The 16,122-nt window shown below is 39.3% G+C and overlaps 1 protein-coding gene across 1 annotated transcript in view; it reads left to right on the forward strand.

The window, feature by feature from the left end:
• LOC120564557 (nucleoprotein TPR-like) overlaps window positions 1-13,958 on the forward strand; it is a 33,256-nt gene extending 19,298 nt beyond the window's left edge. The window contains exons 13-24 of the mRNA XM_039809656.1: window positions 892-1,014; window positions 1,119-1,178; window positions 2,410-2,514; window positions 3,841-3,954; window positions 4,147-4,287; window positions 5,074-5,293; window positions 5,459-6,897; window positions 7,939-8,079; window positions 10,884-10,983; window positions 11,172-11,308; window positions 12,752-12,837; window positions 13,377-13,958. Coding sequence (XP_039665590.1) covers window positions 892-1,014; window positions 1,119-1,178; window positions 2,410-2,514; window positions 3,841-3,954; window positions 4,147-4,287; window positions 5,074-5,293; window positions 5,459-6,897; window positions 7,939-8,079; window positions 10,884-10,983; window positions 11,172-11,308; window positions 12,752-12,837; window positions 13,377-13,554 — 2,844 coding nt within the window. The 3' untranslated portion in view covers window positions 13,555-13,958. The remainder of the gene's footprint in view (window positions 1-891; window positions 1,015-1,118; window positions 1,179-2,409; window positions 2,515-3,840; window positions 3,955-4,146; window positions 4,288-5,073; window positions 5,294-5,458; window positions 6,898-7,938; window positions 8,080-10,883; window positions 10,984-11,171; window positions 11,309-12,751; window positions 12,838-13,376) is intronic.
• The last annotated feature ends 2,164 nt before the right edge of the window (window positions 13,959-16,122 follow it).

Here is a 16,122-nt window from a genome sequence, read left to right on the forward strand (position 1 = left end):
CTCACGTAAAAAGGCGATGTCGGCAACGAACCTGACCTATCTTGAAACATGGACCAAGGAGTCTTAACGCTCGTGAGAGTCAGAGGGCCGCCCTGTGGCGCAATGAAAGTGAGGGCAGGCGCGCGCCGGCTGAGGTGGGATCCCGGTCCCTCTGGGTTGGGCGCACCACCAGCCCGTCTCTCCCGCACCGTCGGGGAGGTGGAGCGTGAGCGTGTGCGGCAGGACCCGAAAGATGGTGAACTATGCCTGGGCAGGGTGAAGCCAGAGGAAACTCTGGTGGAGGCCCACACGGTCCTGACGCCGGTAAGGTGATAAGATTGCTCGACCTCTAGTGCTAGATTTTGCAGCAAACCCACAACCAAAAGGTAAAAATAGCCAATTTGGCTCTCTTTCTCTTCATTCTCCTCCTCTGCAGCACCTGCTCATTAATGTTATGGCTGCCATTACACAAACATTTTAATATAAAAGCAAAAATGCTTACTTCCTCCATAACCTCCCTAACTTTAGTGCAACAGCGTGCTGCGTCTGATGTCATTGTTATTGTTCTTTTGCGCATGCGGGTCAGTTTGAAACCGCAAACAGTTCACACTGGAATCTGATATAGGCCACATTTTAAAGATAATGTGAACAGCCAAAAAAGTGATCTGAGCAAAAAATCTGAAATAGGCATTAAGACTTGTGGTGTGAATGCATCTTAACAGCGTCTCAGACTGAGGGTGAATACAGGTGCAGCATTGGGCAGTATGAGAAAAATACTTGTTTATTTGAACATTAAAGCATGTAAATATGTAATATGTCTCATTTAAAGAAATATTAGGAGTATTTAAACAAAGTAATCAACTTGGATAACTATGTTCTTTTGAAATGTTTGAATGTGTGGTGCTTTTTCAGGAGTTGGAGGAGGTCAGTAACAAGCTGATCAAGGCCAAGATGTCATCAGTTAGACATGACAAGGCCCATAGTCCTTCAGGCACAGAGCAGCATTTTCAGCAGCTGCAACAGAAACTGCACATGGTGATTTCTTTTACATTCAAATCAAACTCCAATTCTAACAAAGACAATTAGCCAGAAAGCTAATAATGCCTCTTTATTTTTCTGTATTTCTTTTGCATGTTTAGGAAACTGAAATGAACAAGAAACTCGGGGATGAAAATCTAGCTGTGAGAGCAGAAAAGCAGGTAAGAAACTAGAAAATAGGAAGGGAACCGTGTGTGACCACTACTGTAGTGTAGGGCATTAACAAGTAGTGTATTTTGTAGTCTCTACTCTCCAAAAGCCTACAAATAGTTGAATATTTGCAGATATGTATATGCAGTCTCGCCAATAAACATGAATGTTTACGGATTTCATAAAGTTTATTATTTTATTATTTGTTATTGTGTATTATTGTGTATTATTATTATTATTATTATTATTATTATTATTATTAAGAGTGTTATTTGTTTATTAAAAAAACATCAACAGTGGATGGGTTGGTTTAGTGGGTAGAGCTGGTGCACATATACTGAGAGGTTTATGCCTCGACGCAGAGGTCCAGGGTTTGAATCCAACCTGTGACGATTTCCTGCATGTCTTCCCCCTCTCTCTTCTCTTTCTCACCTAGCTGTCCTGTCAAAATTAAAGGCGGAAAAGCCCAAAAAAATAATCTTAAATAAAAACATCAACAGTGGCTGACAAACAGCGGAATGAACTGTAATAAGGACACAGATTATTAACACAAAACAGAAATTCAAAACGTACCCTGTGTGATAAATGGACAGTTACTTGCAGTCGCTACAGTCCTCATTTATTACCCTCCTTTTGCTTTCCTGGTTAGGTTTCAAGAAATTGTCCGCTGGGTTATGGCTAGAAAGGATCCGTCTTGTGTAAATATGACGCCATATTCTTGTTGTAATCGGAGCAATTTACCGTTTAACAGACCACAAATTAGACAAGAATTAGCCAGTTTGTGCACCCCATGCTCACCACCACTGGCAGACTGCTTTGCTGGGAGGAGAGCGCGGAAGGTAGCTCTGCTCGCTTCCTGACAAAGTAGTCTTGTAGCTGCGGAAGGACCGTCAGAACCAGCGCTGCCGCTGGCCACCAGCTCGCTGTTCTGTAACCAGTGTAGTATCAAAGCATGGTGAAATTAGTAAGCTAGCTAGCTAACTAGCCAGCCGCTAAATGAGTAAAATTTAACAACTTAATTCTTCATTGTCACAGCGTTGAAAAGCACATTGCTGATGCCAGATCATAATTTGTTGTTTAGCAATGTTATTACAGTCATTGTAAGGCTGCTGGGACAGATAAGTGGGGGGGTTTGGGTTTCAAGGCTGATTTGTAGGGGCAAATAAGCTAAAATCAAGCTTGAACAGTCATCTAATGACTTCATTGTGGATACTTATATTGTGTCTATGTGTATTTGTATAGGAAGTGATGAGGTCTCTGCAGCATACCCAGCAGCTGTTGTTGAGTCAGACACAGACAGTAAGCAGAGTAGAGCTGGAGCTCCAGACACAAAGAGAACAGTACCAGGTCAGACACTTTGATCCTCTGCTGGTTTATGGACATAACTGTACATCAGCACATATTTACTCTCATACTACTACATACTAAATTGCCTTTTTTTTCAAAACCTTTTTCTTGCCATCTTGGCCTAGATTTATACCATGTTGTTATGCGCTCGCCATATTTTTGAGTTTGTTTAGAAATAATTTACATTCATTTTTAATTTATCTTGTTTAATTTTTTTTGTTGGAAAAAAAGCTCCAAAGCAGCTTATAGTGGAACTCTTACAAAACCATAAAAAGTTGTGGACTGTTAAATCATGGCAGATCTTCATCACCTTATTTACTGTCAAAAGTTATTTTATGAAACAATATGTAGCAAAACTGTAACGTGTTGCAGATATGCATGACAAGTAGCCACAATTGGCTGTACTTTTGTTGAACTAATAAAGATAATCATGCAGAATGGGGAAGGAGTTAATCTCATAGACTGTCATGTTTAACAGAAAACAGAATGAAATTCCTCCTTCTGGGTCATCTGGAGACACTTTTATCTTTTAGGACAGATAAAGCTGACAAACATCACATTGTGTAATCATGCAGATTTATACTGGAAATTGTTTCATTCTTAGTAGGTTATAATTTAAGGACAAATCCATATTTTTAAATGGAATTAAACAGGTGAATTGTCAACTCAGAAGAACAATTACTATCACATTTCTGAGATGTAATGTGGAAACAGCATCTTGGAAAAATATGCTAAACTCTGGTGTTACTTTTGTTCTTCTTGACTTCCCCCTTTTTTTATTTTTTGGGTGCACATTTCCATCATTGTTATGCTTTAACTGGTTTAAGCAAATGTATGACAAACTAAATTTGAATAATTGAGAGAGTGGTGTTTTTCTTTAGGTAAAACCCAGCACCACCTATTGGTCCCACACGGATCAGGAATTTTTCAGGGTCTATTTAAATGATTATGGAGTGAATTTACACAGGGACAGAAATAAATAACCGCCATAGTTTCTTCTCATAAAAGTGATGAATATGGTGTTATATATCACAACATATACATTAGTAAATATGGTCTCCTCCGCAACTGAATGATAGTGTGTTTAGTCTCCATTTATGGCTTTACAGTTTATTATTCTCTTTTCTTCTATCTGTACCCCCTTCTCAATTTTAATTCACCTATGTATTCAAATCATTATTAAAATGACACAAGCCAACTGATTTGTATTAGCAAGAAATCCTCTCTCTCTCCCTGTCCTGTTTAAGACCTTCTGTACACGTTAAAAAAACACATAAAAATGTAGTATTGCATTAAAAATCCTATGGGTGATTAATTTTACTGCAGGCCCTTAAGCAGGAGCATCACAGGGTGATGCGAGAGAAAAGCAAGGCAATGGAAGACAAGGTGGCCCAACTGATGGAGAACTATGCTGCTTCCAAGAACAGATGGGACAAAGAGGTAGAAGAAAAATTGTAGTGCGACAGAAGGCAGTATGATAGTGCCATTTTTAGTCTACAAAAGAATTTGTCAGGTTAGATTGTACTGTCAAAAAAGAGAACCATGTTAGTAATTGTTTTTTGTCATACTGAAACATCTGAAAGGAACGTTAAGGTATTTTTAAATGTGTCTTTGTTGGTTTGTATTAAACAGAAGTCAGTGTTTCTGGATTGCATCAAGAGTGAGCAGCAGGACCTTCAAGCAGTGAAAGAAGCTTACAATGAGCTCTATCAGGGACACACTGAACTGTCCTCACAGGCCAAAGTTCAGGCTCAGCATATATATGAATTGGAGGTACAGACACAAACGCATGCATGGTGGCCTATGTGTAACCAAAACACACAGGAGTTAGTAATGTTAACACAAATAGATGAGTCATTCATAAAGGGATAAAGCTATTTCAGGGCTGTCCTGACAACCATACATGTTTTGTTCTGGTTAAAATTAATTAATAATGGTACCTGGTGACCTACTGAACATTGATTTATTTTTCTTTCACATTAATAGAATAGATGTAAACATTCACTTGGTCCTAAGCAGATGTAAGTCATATCTGCCTACTATGCCTATAAAAAGCATCTGCTTGACCATTTTATACTATATAGAAGTGAAGTAAGGTAGTCTAACAACAAAGGTTGTATTTATTTATTGATTGAGGTATTGCTATGGTCAGTTTGGAGGCTGTGGTGTCGTGTTGGATTCCATTAAACTGAAAAAAAGCTGTTGGAATGCACTGACACATCCATAATGAACTATTGAAAGTTCAGGGATTGACTAGCCACAAGTTAATCTGACATTATTTTTCCTTTGACAGTTGAATATAGGACTGGTTAGGAAAGCCTAAAATGAGATGCAGATTTGTTAGTAAACTGTGCTATTATATGTGGTGTCATATACCATAACAAATGTGTGTGCAATTTTAGCTAAACATAGTAATGTCCAACATGTGTGGTCATCTACTCAGCCCAGTGCTATTCACCATCCATGTACTGTGCCACAGCTGGTGGTGTTGTGGTAAAAAGGGGCAATAAAGGCAATTGTGCATCCTAAGCATGTGACTTTATATTTTTCCCTACACAGATGAGAGACAGCGGTCAGAGCCTCAGTGTTTTTACAAAGGTCTTCCCCAATATAATGGAGGAAATCAGAGAAGAGGAAACTCTTAATGAACCCATCTCCAGCTCTGAGCTGCCTGGCTTTGGCAGTCTGCAGCCCTTGGCCTCCAGTCAGACCAAAAACCCAGACTGTCTGGAGGACACCGGAGCTGTGACTATGCTAGTTGCCACTAGAGCAACTGGAGGTCAGCCAGCTAAATACAAACCTACAAGACACACAAGCAATTTACTGGCAAACTACAAGACAGTCACATGTTTGCATTATATACTTTTATTTAATAAGATATGGCATTTTTATGAACAGTACAATTTAACCATCTGTTCAAAAAAAAATTTTTTTTCTTCAACAGAATCAACTGTATCAAGTCCTGGTTACAGGTCTATCGATGGATCAGTAGACTTACTAAGCCAAGAAAAGAGTGACGAAGGGAATGGAGAAATGAGTGAGAAAGAACAGCGATGGAAAGATGATGTGAAACAAGTAAAAAACAACAGAGAAGATGGGGAAAGAATTGAGGATCAGCAGTGGAATAGAGAAGAAGTCAAAGGAGAAGATGTGAAGGAAGGAGGAAGTGCTGGAGAAAAGAGAGGAACGCTCATGGCCCAAACAACAGATACAGCAGACAGACAAGACTGTAGCCAGGGGTCAACAGAGGATGCAGGGGACCCCAAACAGTCTGAAACAGAAAAAAAAAATAGAGCAGAAGGGGAAGGGACATATGGAGCAGAGGAGAGAGGAAAGACAGGGCTACACACAGCAGAAACCCAGATACCAGCCCAGACGACTACTGATACGACTACCAAGAAGAGCAACACACAGCAGTTCATTGACTTCATGGACACTGAGCCACCACTGGCTGCCTGTGAACCCTCAGACTGTTCACTAAGTCTCTTTCAGAAAATCAGTGAGGATGCTGACTCCAGCCATGTGAACAAAGGATATGAGATTAGGAGAGAAGTACATACCGTTTGCTCTGATGAGCACCACAGTGTCAATCTTGGGCCAAACTTTGTCATTCAAGATGTGCAACCCCTCTGTCATGATGAGGACCAAACCTTTGCTAAGTCAGTTCCTCAGCTGCCAAGTCCAGTTCATCAAGTTTCCGAGAAGACTAAGGAAGAAAAACAGTCCAACAAATCAGCAGCCAATATACCCACTGAACCTTCTGGACCTCTGAATCAGTCAAGTATTTGTAGCTCACAGACCAACAGTGCACCATTAGCTGCTCAGCCGGATGGATCTGACATTACGAGCGACATGAAGCAAACAGATAAAATGTGTGATAACGAAGAATGTGTTTTAGTGATAACAATGGTTGAATCACAAGCATTACCTCAAAGTCAGGTAACTGATAATGATGATAATGGATATTCTAGTGCATATAAGAAGGAGGAAAGTCAGTCAAATGTAGACACATGTGAAAACGATGCCTGGGAGACTGCCCAGGAACTTATGGAAAAATCTAATTTGAAGGATGGCTGTGCTGATATCACGATGGATTCTGTGAACCTTGAATCTTGGGTTGAGACTGGCAGCTATCAGGAGCACATGGAAAATGACCAAATAGAAGACGTAGGAGATGCAAAGACAATTAAAAGTGAAACAGTTTTGAAGCTGTCTGTCCATCCAAGTCACGAGAGTAATGCATCACCAGAGACTGGCAGCAAAAAATGCTATGAGCAGTCTCCAGCAAAAGAATTGCTGCTTGATGATACTTTTGAGTTGTCTCTGCCCAGCAATAAGACTTGCAGGTCGTCATTTGACTTGGGTAGTGCTCAGAGAAAAACAGTAAGTCACAGAACTATGTCTCCATCCTACATCAGTTTGTTCAGGTATTACAATTAAAACATGCTAGCATTACTGTAGTGGCAGCATGTTAAAAACCTTCCTCGCCACTTCTTGCCGGATGTAAAGACTTCTGACTCATGTAGACCTCTCTGTCCAACATTAACATGCAAGGCTATCCAATGATGACGAGGCTCGTAGAGAGTGAAAAAAACGGTTTATTCCACCGATATGATAAAAAATAAAAATAAATATCCATATGCAATGCTGGATTATTAAAACACTGACCCTGTGCTGAAATTGACATTCTTATAACCAAAAAGACAGTCTACAATCTGCAGTCAGAAAAATTGTTGCTCCACATCCTGCTCTGTAGCTTAACATACACTAGCTCAACTTAAAGAAACCAACCCCAAATTGTCCAATAATAGGACAGCCTAGTGGAGCACAAGTCTTAATAGGGCAAAACACATCGCATTGTAGAACATGACCAGTTACCTGAATTCTAATGTATATTACATATTTTTAATGGCCTAACACAATTTACTTTTGCAATGGGAATAAAATACAACAACTGTAAACAATACAACATGGCCCTTAGAATTACCATTTAGTGTCCTTCAAGAGACACTTGAAGGTGAATTTGTATTGGTTGTGGTAACATTTTACTCACTAACTTTGCAGACATTTGGGCATGCAGCTTTTCACAGCTTTATTATAAAGTATTAAGAGCAAACTACAATTATATATTTAAGCAAAAATAAAGGTTAAATGAACACTAAAGTATCACGCAAAATGTCAGATGTAAACATCCTTGGAAGACAAGGTGGCCCAACTGATGGAGAACTACGCTGCTTCCAAGAACAGATGTGACAAAGAGGTAGAAGAAAAATTGTAGTGCGACAGAAGGCAGTATGATAGTGCCATTTTTATTCTAAAAAAGAGAACCATGTTAGTAATTAATTGTTTTTTTATCATACTGAAACATCTGAAAGGAACGTTAAGGTCTTTTTAAATTTGTCTTTGTTGGTTTGTATTAAACAGAAGTCAATGTTTCTGGATTGCACCAAGAGTGAGCAGCAGGACCTTCAAGCCGTGAAAGAGGCTTACAACGAGCTCCATCAGGGACACACTGAACTGTCCTCACAGGCTAAAGTTCAGGCTCAGCATATATATGAATTGGAGGTACACAGTGCTTAATTTGTAAAGTGGGAGGTCCCGGAGCGCAGAGGGGGGGTGGATCCGGCGACTCAAAACGGGGGTTGGAGGTAACTGAACAAAAAAAAAAAAATTACACTGCCTAGTAGCTTCTCTGACTAAAAATACCTAAACAACGCTGTGTGTACATCAGGGCAATGTTTATTTTTATTTCAGAACATGCACTGCATCGGTGCGAAATGTAAAAGAATAAAATAAAATACACTGCAACAATCGTTTTCACAAGCAGCAATTATCCGTCGGACTATTAACCAAAAAACCCACGTGGTCTCACCATTCTTGATCTGCAGAAACGTTTTTTGCTTGTTTAGGATCAGACTGGCCAGCGTATTTGAACAAGTTAAGCAAACTTTGTTGTCTTTTTGACATTTTTCCCCTGAGTTAAGTGAGGCTATAACAGCAATCTTAACCAGCACAAGCGCTTATGTCCCTAAAAGTGCAGCGCCGCGCTGTTGAAGTGTCTCTCTTCCCTCCGTCCCTCTCCCCCCTCTGTCTTACCCTGAAAATTCACCTCAAAACGCATCGAAAATGCAAACACAAGATTTTTGTGGAACTTCAATGGGGAATAAAGACTAACAAAACAGATAACCACATTGAACGCTACACAAACAGTAGTTAATTTTTTTCATTTAGGCGATTACAACCTGTATTCCAGAAAAGTTGGGACGTTTTTTAAATTTTAATAAAATGAAAACTAAAAGACTTTCAAATCACATGAGCCAATGTTTTATTCACAATAGAACATAGATAACATAGCTAAATGATATAAATTGAAAATTTTAAATTTAAAAAATAATTTTAAAAAAGGGGGGGGTTTTTCTTGGGGGGGATTTTTTTTTTTTTCAAAACAGTTTGAAGACGTCTGGGCATTGAGGCTATGAGTTGCTGGAGTTTTGGTGTCGGAATTTGGTCCCATTCTTGCCTTATATAGATTTCCAGCTGCTGAAGAGTTCGTGGTCGTCTTTGACGTATTTTTTGTTTAATGATGCGCCAAATGTTCTCTATAGGTGAAAGATCTGGACTGCAGGCAGGCCAGTTCAGCACCCGGACTCTTCTACGACGAAGCCATGCTGTTGTAATAGCTGCAGTATGTGGTTTTGCATTGTCCTGCTGAAATATACAAGGCCTTCCCTGAAATAGACGTCGTTTGGAGGGAAGCATATGTTGCTCTAAAACCTTTATATACCTTTCAGCATTCACAGAGCCTTCCAAAACATGCAAGCTGCCCATACCGTATGCACTTATGCACCCCCATACCATCAGAGATGCTGGCTTTTGAACTGAAAGCTGATAACATGCTGGAAGGTCTCCCTCCTCTTTAGCCCGGAGGACACGGCGGCCGTGATTTCCAACAAGAATGTGTCAAATTTGGACTCGTCTGACCATAGAACACTATTCCACTTTGAAATAGTCCATTTTAAATGAGCCTTGGCCCACAGGACACAACGGCGCTTCTGGACCATGTTCACATATGGCTTCCTTTTTGCATGATAGAGCTTTAGTTGGCATCTGATTATGGCATGGCGGATTGTGTTTACCGACAGTGGCTTCTGGAAGTATTCCTGGGCCCATTTAGTAATGTCATTGACACAATCATGCCGATGAGTGATGCAGTGTCGTCTGATGGCCCGAAGACCACGGGCATCCAATAAAGGTCTCCGGCCTTGTCCCTTACGCACAGAGATTTCTCCAGTTTCTCTGAATCTTTTGATGATGTTATGCACTGTAGATGATGAGATTTGCAAAGCCTTTGCAATTTGACGTTGAGGAACATTGTTTTTAAAGTATTCCTAAAATATTGGCTCATGTGATTTGAAAGTCTTTTAGTTTTCATTTTATTAAAATTTAAAAAACGTCCCAACTTTTCTGGAATTCGGGTTGTAATTTTTCCTGGTGACACAGGAGGTGTCGGATCCAATAAAAAAGGTTCCGGATCCAACGTCGGAGGTGCCAGAACATGTTCCGGCGTGTTCCGGCTCAGATTAAGCCCTGGAGGTACAGACAGACACAAACACATGCATAGTGGCCTATGTGTAACCAAAACACACAGGAGTTAAGTAATGTTAACAAAAGTAGATGAGTCATTCATACAGAGAGAAAGCTATTTCAGGGCTGTCCTGACAACCATACATGTTTTTTCTGGTTAAAATTAATTAATAATGGTACCTGGTGACCTACTGAACATTGATTTATTTTTCTTTCACATGAAGATAGATGTAAACATTCACTTGGTCCTAAGCAGATGTAAGTCACATCTGCCTACTACGCCTATAAGAAGCATTTGCTTGACAATTTTATACATCTAGAATTGAAGTAAGGTAGTCTAACAACAAAGATTGTATTTATTTATTGATTGAGGTATTGCTATGGTCAGTTTGGAGGCTGTAGTGTCGTGTTGGATTCCATTACACTTCTTTTGAAAAACAAAACTGAAAAAAGCTGTTAGAATGCACTGACACATCCAGAATGAACTATTGAAAGTTCAGGAATTGAGTAGCCACAATGACTACATTATTTTTCCTTTGACAGTTGAATATATCACGCAAAATGTCAGCTGTAAACATCCTTGACCTTTTAATTATTTTACATTGCAGTTTGAATCATCAATTTCAATTGAGGTTTTCATTTTCAAATAAATGGTTTAGATAATTGAGGTAAAACCCACCTGATCATCTAATTGCTCATGTTGTATTCTAAACATGTGTCTACAAGTATATAAATGGTAAATGGAAAAAAAAAAAGCACTAAAAAAACCACCTTTGTTTTTTCAGGGATCCCCTATGTCTGAGCAAAATAAAAGTGGTTCTGGTGGACTCCTCAGACATCCTGCCAGCACAATACCCATGTTTCTAAAAGGCAAGCACAACAAAGGTGATTGTTGCATTTTTATGATCCATTCCATTAAAAGGGCATTATGTCATTGTGGAACACAGTAGTACTGCTCCACTCCTGACCTCTTACATAGTGAACTTGGTGTACATCTGTATTTCATACTGTCGCTAATAATTATTCATTCTTACCCTCTTGCTGTTTCTGCCATCTCACTTCATTCTTCCTAGTCCCCTTGGTGATTAGCAAGGCGTCGGATCTGTTGAATGCCTCCAGTGTCTGTGGAACTGCAGCTTCCACAAGGAGACAGCAGGGAGAGTGGAAGGCTCTGGGAGAGACCTTCAGAGAGACAGCAACAGCAGACATGGTCAGTTACAGAACCTATTATGAAGTTAGAAGCTGCTCTTTTGCGACTTTTTCACAAAATTATACTCAAAGTTTACTAAGCTCCACACACTATAAACCACCAACTTGCATGGAAAGGACCTCAGCTTGAAACTGATCCCAATATTACAGGCATCAAGTAAAACAACACTTGTGATTTACATGCCCCTATATCTCATATGATGATAGATGTATTAATGACTCACTGTATGATCTCAACTTGCAGCTATGGAGAAAATTTTATTTTAACTGTTGAAGCCTATGTCCAAGTATATTTCATCACAGGAAAGCCACAGCATTGTACTGCATTACGACTTGATGCTGAACAGCAGGAAATGGCCACAGTATGATGTTCACATAGAAACATATGAGCTGCCTCAGAGGAAGTTACAATGACCCCTATACAATATTTTCTGACATTACCATCATCATCATATAAATAGGTTTGAGGTCATTTCTGTTCCACAGATTCTAAGCTTTATCATTTTATAAACTGTGTCTGAGTGGACCCCAGGGGAAATTTGTGCTAGAGCTTAATGAATAGGTCTGTCATATCAACCTGAAATGTGCTCACAAGAACTAGACAGTATAATGCTTTTTCAACATTTTTGTGGTCCAGAAAACCTAGAATGTAAGAGCAAGCAAACATTAGCTGAGGCTAACACATTTAACCGAATGTACAGAATATTTGACAGAGATTTAGGACGTATAAAACTTTGACAAATCTTAAGTCAGGTGTTGAGTGAAAGGACGTAGCTGATGTATGCTGAACTCATAGATGTCCTGTAGACAGCCAGACAGACAGAGAATGAATGACCTGTGGAAGAAAATCTACCTAATGACGCTTGGGTACCTCTCCTCTCTCACTTACTCAGTCTTTATCCATCTCCTCACTCTCTCTCTTCCTCTCTCACTTCATCATCCATCTCTCACTCACTCACTTTCTCCATCCTCTTGCTTGCTGTTTAATTTTTTTCACTCTCACACACTCTCATTCTCTCTTTTGTCACTATCACCGCAAACTGTCACTCTGTGTTTTATAAGATCCAGGTGCTGGCAATTGAGGGAGATAGAGTGCAACATGCCTGGGGTATGAGAAAAACTGGTTTCATAGTTTAACAAATTGTAGTGAGGGCCAAAGCCTTTATTTTCTGCAGACTCTGAACAGTGGGAACGTCACACAGAGTTCAGTCTGGGCCTGGCTACTTTCTCTGGGCTGGATACTGTTACATATCAATTGCCACTGGTTATTGTCTGCCCTGCATTTGTTTATCGGTTAAAGTTCCTTTTACTCAAAAATGTTGGCTTCCTCAAGAGGCACTGAAGTTTGAAAAAGAATTAATCCTTTCACGGCATTTTCTTTAAAGGCTAAATTGAAGTTCACAGTAAATGTTTGAGCTCTACTATTTGTGTCATTTTTACATAGGAGAGCAGAGCTTCTGTGTCAATTACTTCTTTTCCTGTCTCCACATCCATCACAGTCAGCAGACTGTCATGGCCAACCACCCCAGGGTAAGTCCATTTACCATACACAAAGAGGACCCCCAACCTTTGAACCAGAATATATGTTGTACTTGGGAGTTTTTATTTTTAATTTTGAGGGGAAACCTTCCTTAAAGCTAAAAACATAACTTCACACATAGTCAGGAAGTCATTGAACTGATGTTCGAACTACAACAGAGTAGCAGATCATTCACAATCACCCTAGTGATGTGTTTTCATTTTGTTGCTGTGAATACATAGCTATCTAGCTGAATGACAATGTCCTTGACCGGCTAGGTAGCTTCTGTGATAATTCATCATTCACTAAAGTGATGAAATTAAACACAAAATTAACCTAGGATGATATAGATTTTGTAGAATTTCTCAAACCGTATTTATGCAAAGCAGAGTTGATTGGTATTGTCAGCCAAAAAGGTAGTGGTTACAAAATATATTTCAACAAATTTCAGTTTGAACTCATTATTTAACAGTGAGTGAAGGTGATTTCAAAATGCTTTGTCAAATGTGTATCTCTCTAGTATAATTGCTGTTGTTTTTCCTTGCACCAGGTGTAGCAGAGGTCCTTCCTCAGCTGTAGGTCCTGGTTCAGAGTCAGATTGGGAACCCTCTTGCTCCCAGGAGAGGGAAAACCAACAGTCATCGTTCAGAGCCCATATCTCCAAAATCGAACAGTTCCTCAACACAGAGAGGCTCCGTCTGCCCAAAAGACGAAAAACTGAAAACTAAACCACAAAATGTACTGTTCTGTTGAGGGATGCTACTGTACCTAGTTACACTACTAAGTCTACTGTAGCACTTATTTGGTAAATTGAGCAGAGCCTTACCTGTGGAAAATTGTGCAAAGGTGTCTAGTTGTTGGCTTAAATCACTGCCTGTTCACATTACTGTTATGAAAACATTTCTTCAGTTTTTTTAATGGAAAACTGCTCTGTTCATTTGTTGTTTTATTGACATGGTGTATTTGTAGATAAGCAGGAAAAGAGGGGATTGATTATTCCACAGGAGGTTTATACATTAATCTTGATATATTTTAAAGATTTTATTTGAACACAGTTGTGTGTGTATGAAGCAGTGTTGAAATGTATGCATTGGCATATAAACAAGAATAAAACATTTGACTTACATTTGGATTTACTTTTGCTGGTGTCAGTTGTATCAGTTGTTTACAAATAATAGATGTAGAAAGTACTGTGTTATCACTTAGCAGTGGATCCTTTTCTGATTCTGATTTGGTCTAACCCTGATATGTTCTTCTCTGCACAAGAACATTTTAATCGACAAGTACAGTTCAGCCAGCTTTCTACTGCTTCACTAGTCTGGCTCAATGGTTGTACATTGCTGAGATAAAGCTTGATATCAGCCGGTTTTATCCTTACCTCTCGCGCTATCTGTGCTTATCGCCGCCCAGGACAGTTGTGATTGGTTTAAAGAAATACAACAGCCAAAGCATTTTTTTTACCTTTCCTAACCTTACTCCATCGCTGACACCGCTCTGTGGAGATGGATTTGGCTATGCAAGACTACTGCATCACTGACCAGAGCAACATAACTTGGCACAGCAAACCCTACAAACAACTGGCTGTCCTTTATAGGCAAATGTATTGAAACAACAAAACGGTTTGCGTTACATTTGGTTTATGGAATCGTGTGTTCACGGTACGTCATGCATTTCACAGCAAACGGCGATATAAATAAACCGTAAAGGCCAAGCACTGCTGTCAGTTTAAAAGGCCTGTAACTGTTAACATGTTAATTAACATTAATTAGCGTCATGGCCAATCAGGGTTGCATGTCTCAGAGGAGCTTTAATTGTGGAGGCACCATTGGTTGGCACCATGTTGTGGTTACTGCTGCTGCTGCTGTTGTTGTTAAGGAAATTACAACTTGGGACACAACTGGTCAGAATCTGTCATCTATTAACATAATAAGAGATGACAATTAGCACCCACTCCACCAACCCTAATTAACAAAAATCAATTAGCAAATTGAATTAACACATTATAACAAGCCTCTCGTTAACTTTATGTTCCTTGCTAGGATGATGGAGGAAAGAACATATGTTAGCACGAACCAGCTGACCACAGAGGCCTAGCTTGCTACACATGTACTGCAGTTCATGTCAGATGTACTTTAATGAACTAACAAAGCTTTGGGAAGTGGGCTGGAAGAATCACACGGTATAATAGAGTTTTGGTTACGTAAACATTTCTCTGAGCTGAGCAGTAGAGGCAGAACTTATCTTACTTCTCCTTGGATTAGCTCACAGGATGATGTAGCAGGTTGGATGAATAAGAAAAGTGATAGTACATTTATTCAGATACGGAAAACCCAATGGTAGACAAAAGCCAGCTCTTCGGCTGTCGAAGACAAGAACATTTATGCTAAACTCTGGCTAATATATTAACAAACATGTACATGCATTGCAATCCTTTTGTCATTCTTATCTTCTTTTAAAATCTCTTCTTAAAACTCATTTTTAATGTATGGCTTTTCCTGTATGGTATTGTAATTGCTTTTCATTATTTTATCTAAATATATGTTTGATCCTTTTTCAGATTGTATTTATGTATATATATATTGTAACTTTGTTTTTGTAAAGGTGCTATATTAATATTATTATTATTAATTTACAAGCTCAGCAAACTTTGATGGCTGTATGGCTATGCAGGTGGGTTTAGTATTTGACCAAACCCCTTTATTAAAGAATGTATCCCAAAAAAATGTACTGTCGTCATATAGCACTTTGAGCTCAGGTTCACCACTTCACTTTTGTTAGAAGGTCTTATTTTCAAATCTGCTAAATGAGCTACATAATACTGATGGTCTTTGGCTATGCACATTTGGGGTTTCAGTTAATTGGGGATGTGAACAAGGGAAAAAGGGCTTGTGAAAAGTATGAAAGTAAATTAAAATACTTTTGTTTAAGAAATGTCAAACTACTTTCATGTTTTTCTAAAGCAGAAACACAAAAACACAAAATCTTGCTGTAGGCCTACACGGAAAGGGACATTTCTGTAACTAGCTGCAAAGGGGATCTACTGGTAAAGATCCAAAGCTGTCCCTGTTGACTTGATAAAGAAAAAGAGACCGCCGCTCCCTTGAGCTCTCACAAACATTCTGCTCACGTACTAAAATTAACAGTGCAAATTTTGATGGTGGCAGAAGGTCTCCGCTTGGTCCATCTTACTACACTTACTGATAATGAATACGCCTGAATGTTAATGCGCTCATAAAGAAATCTGGAGCGTTTGAGTGGCTCTGCCCACCACTGCTGACCCTTATCCTTATTGGGAG

The sequence above is a fragment of the Perca fluviatilis genome, chromosome 8, assembly GCF_010015445.1.
Source record: "Perca fluviatilis chromosome 8, GENO_Pfluv_1.0, whole genome shotgun sequence".
NCBI classification, from domain to species: domain Eukaryota; kingdom Metazoa; phylum Chordata; class Actinopteri; order Perciformes; family Percidae; genus Perca; species Perca fluviatilis.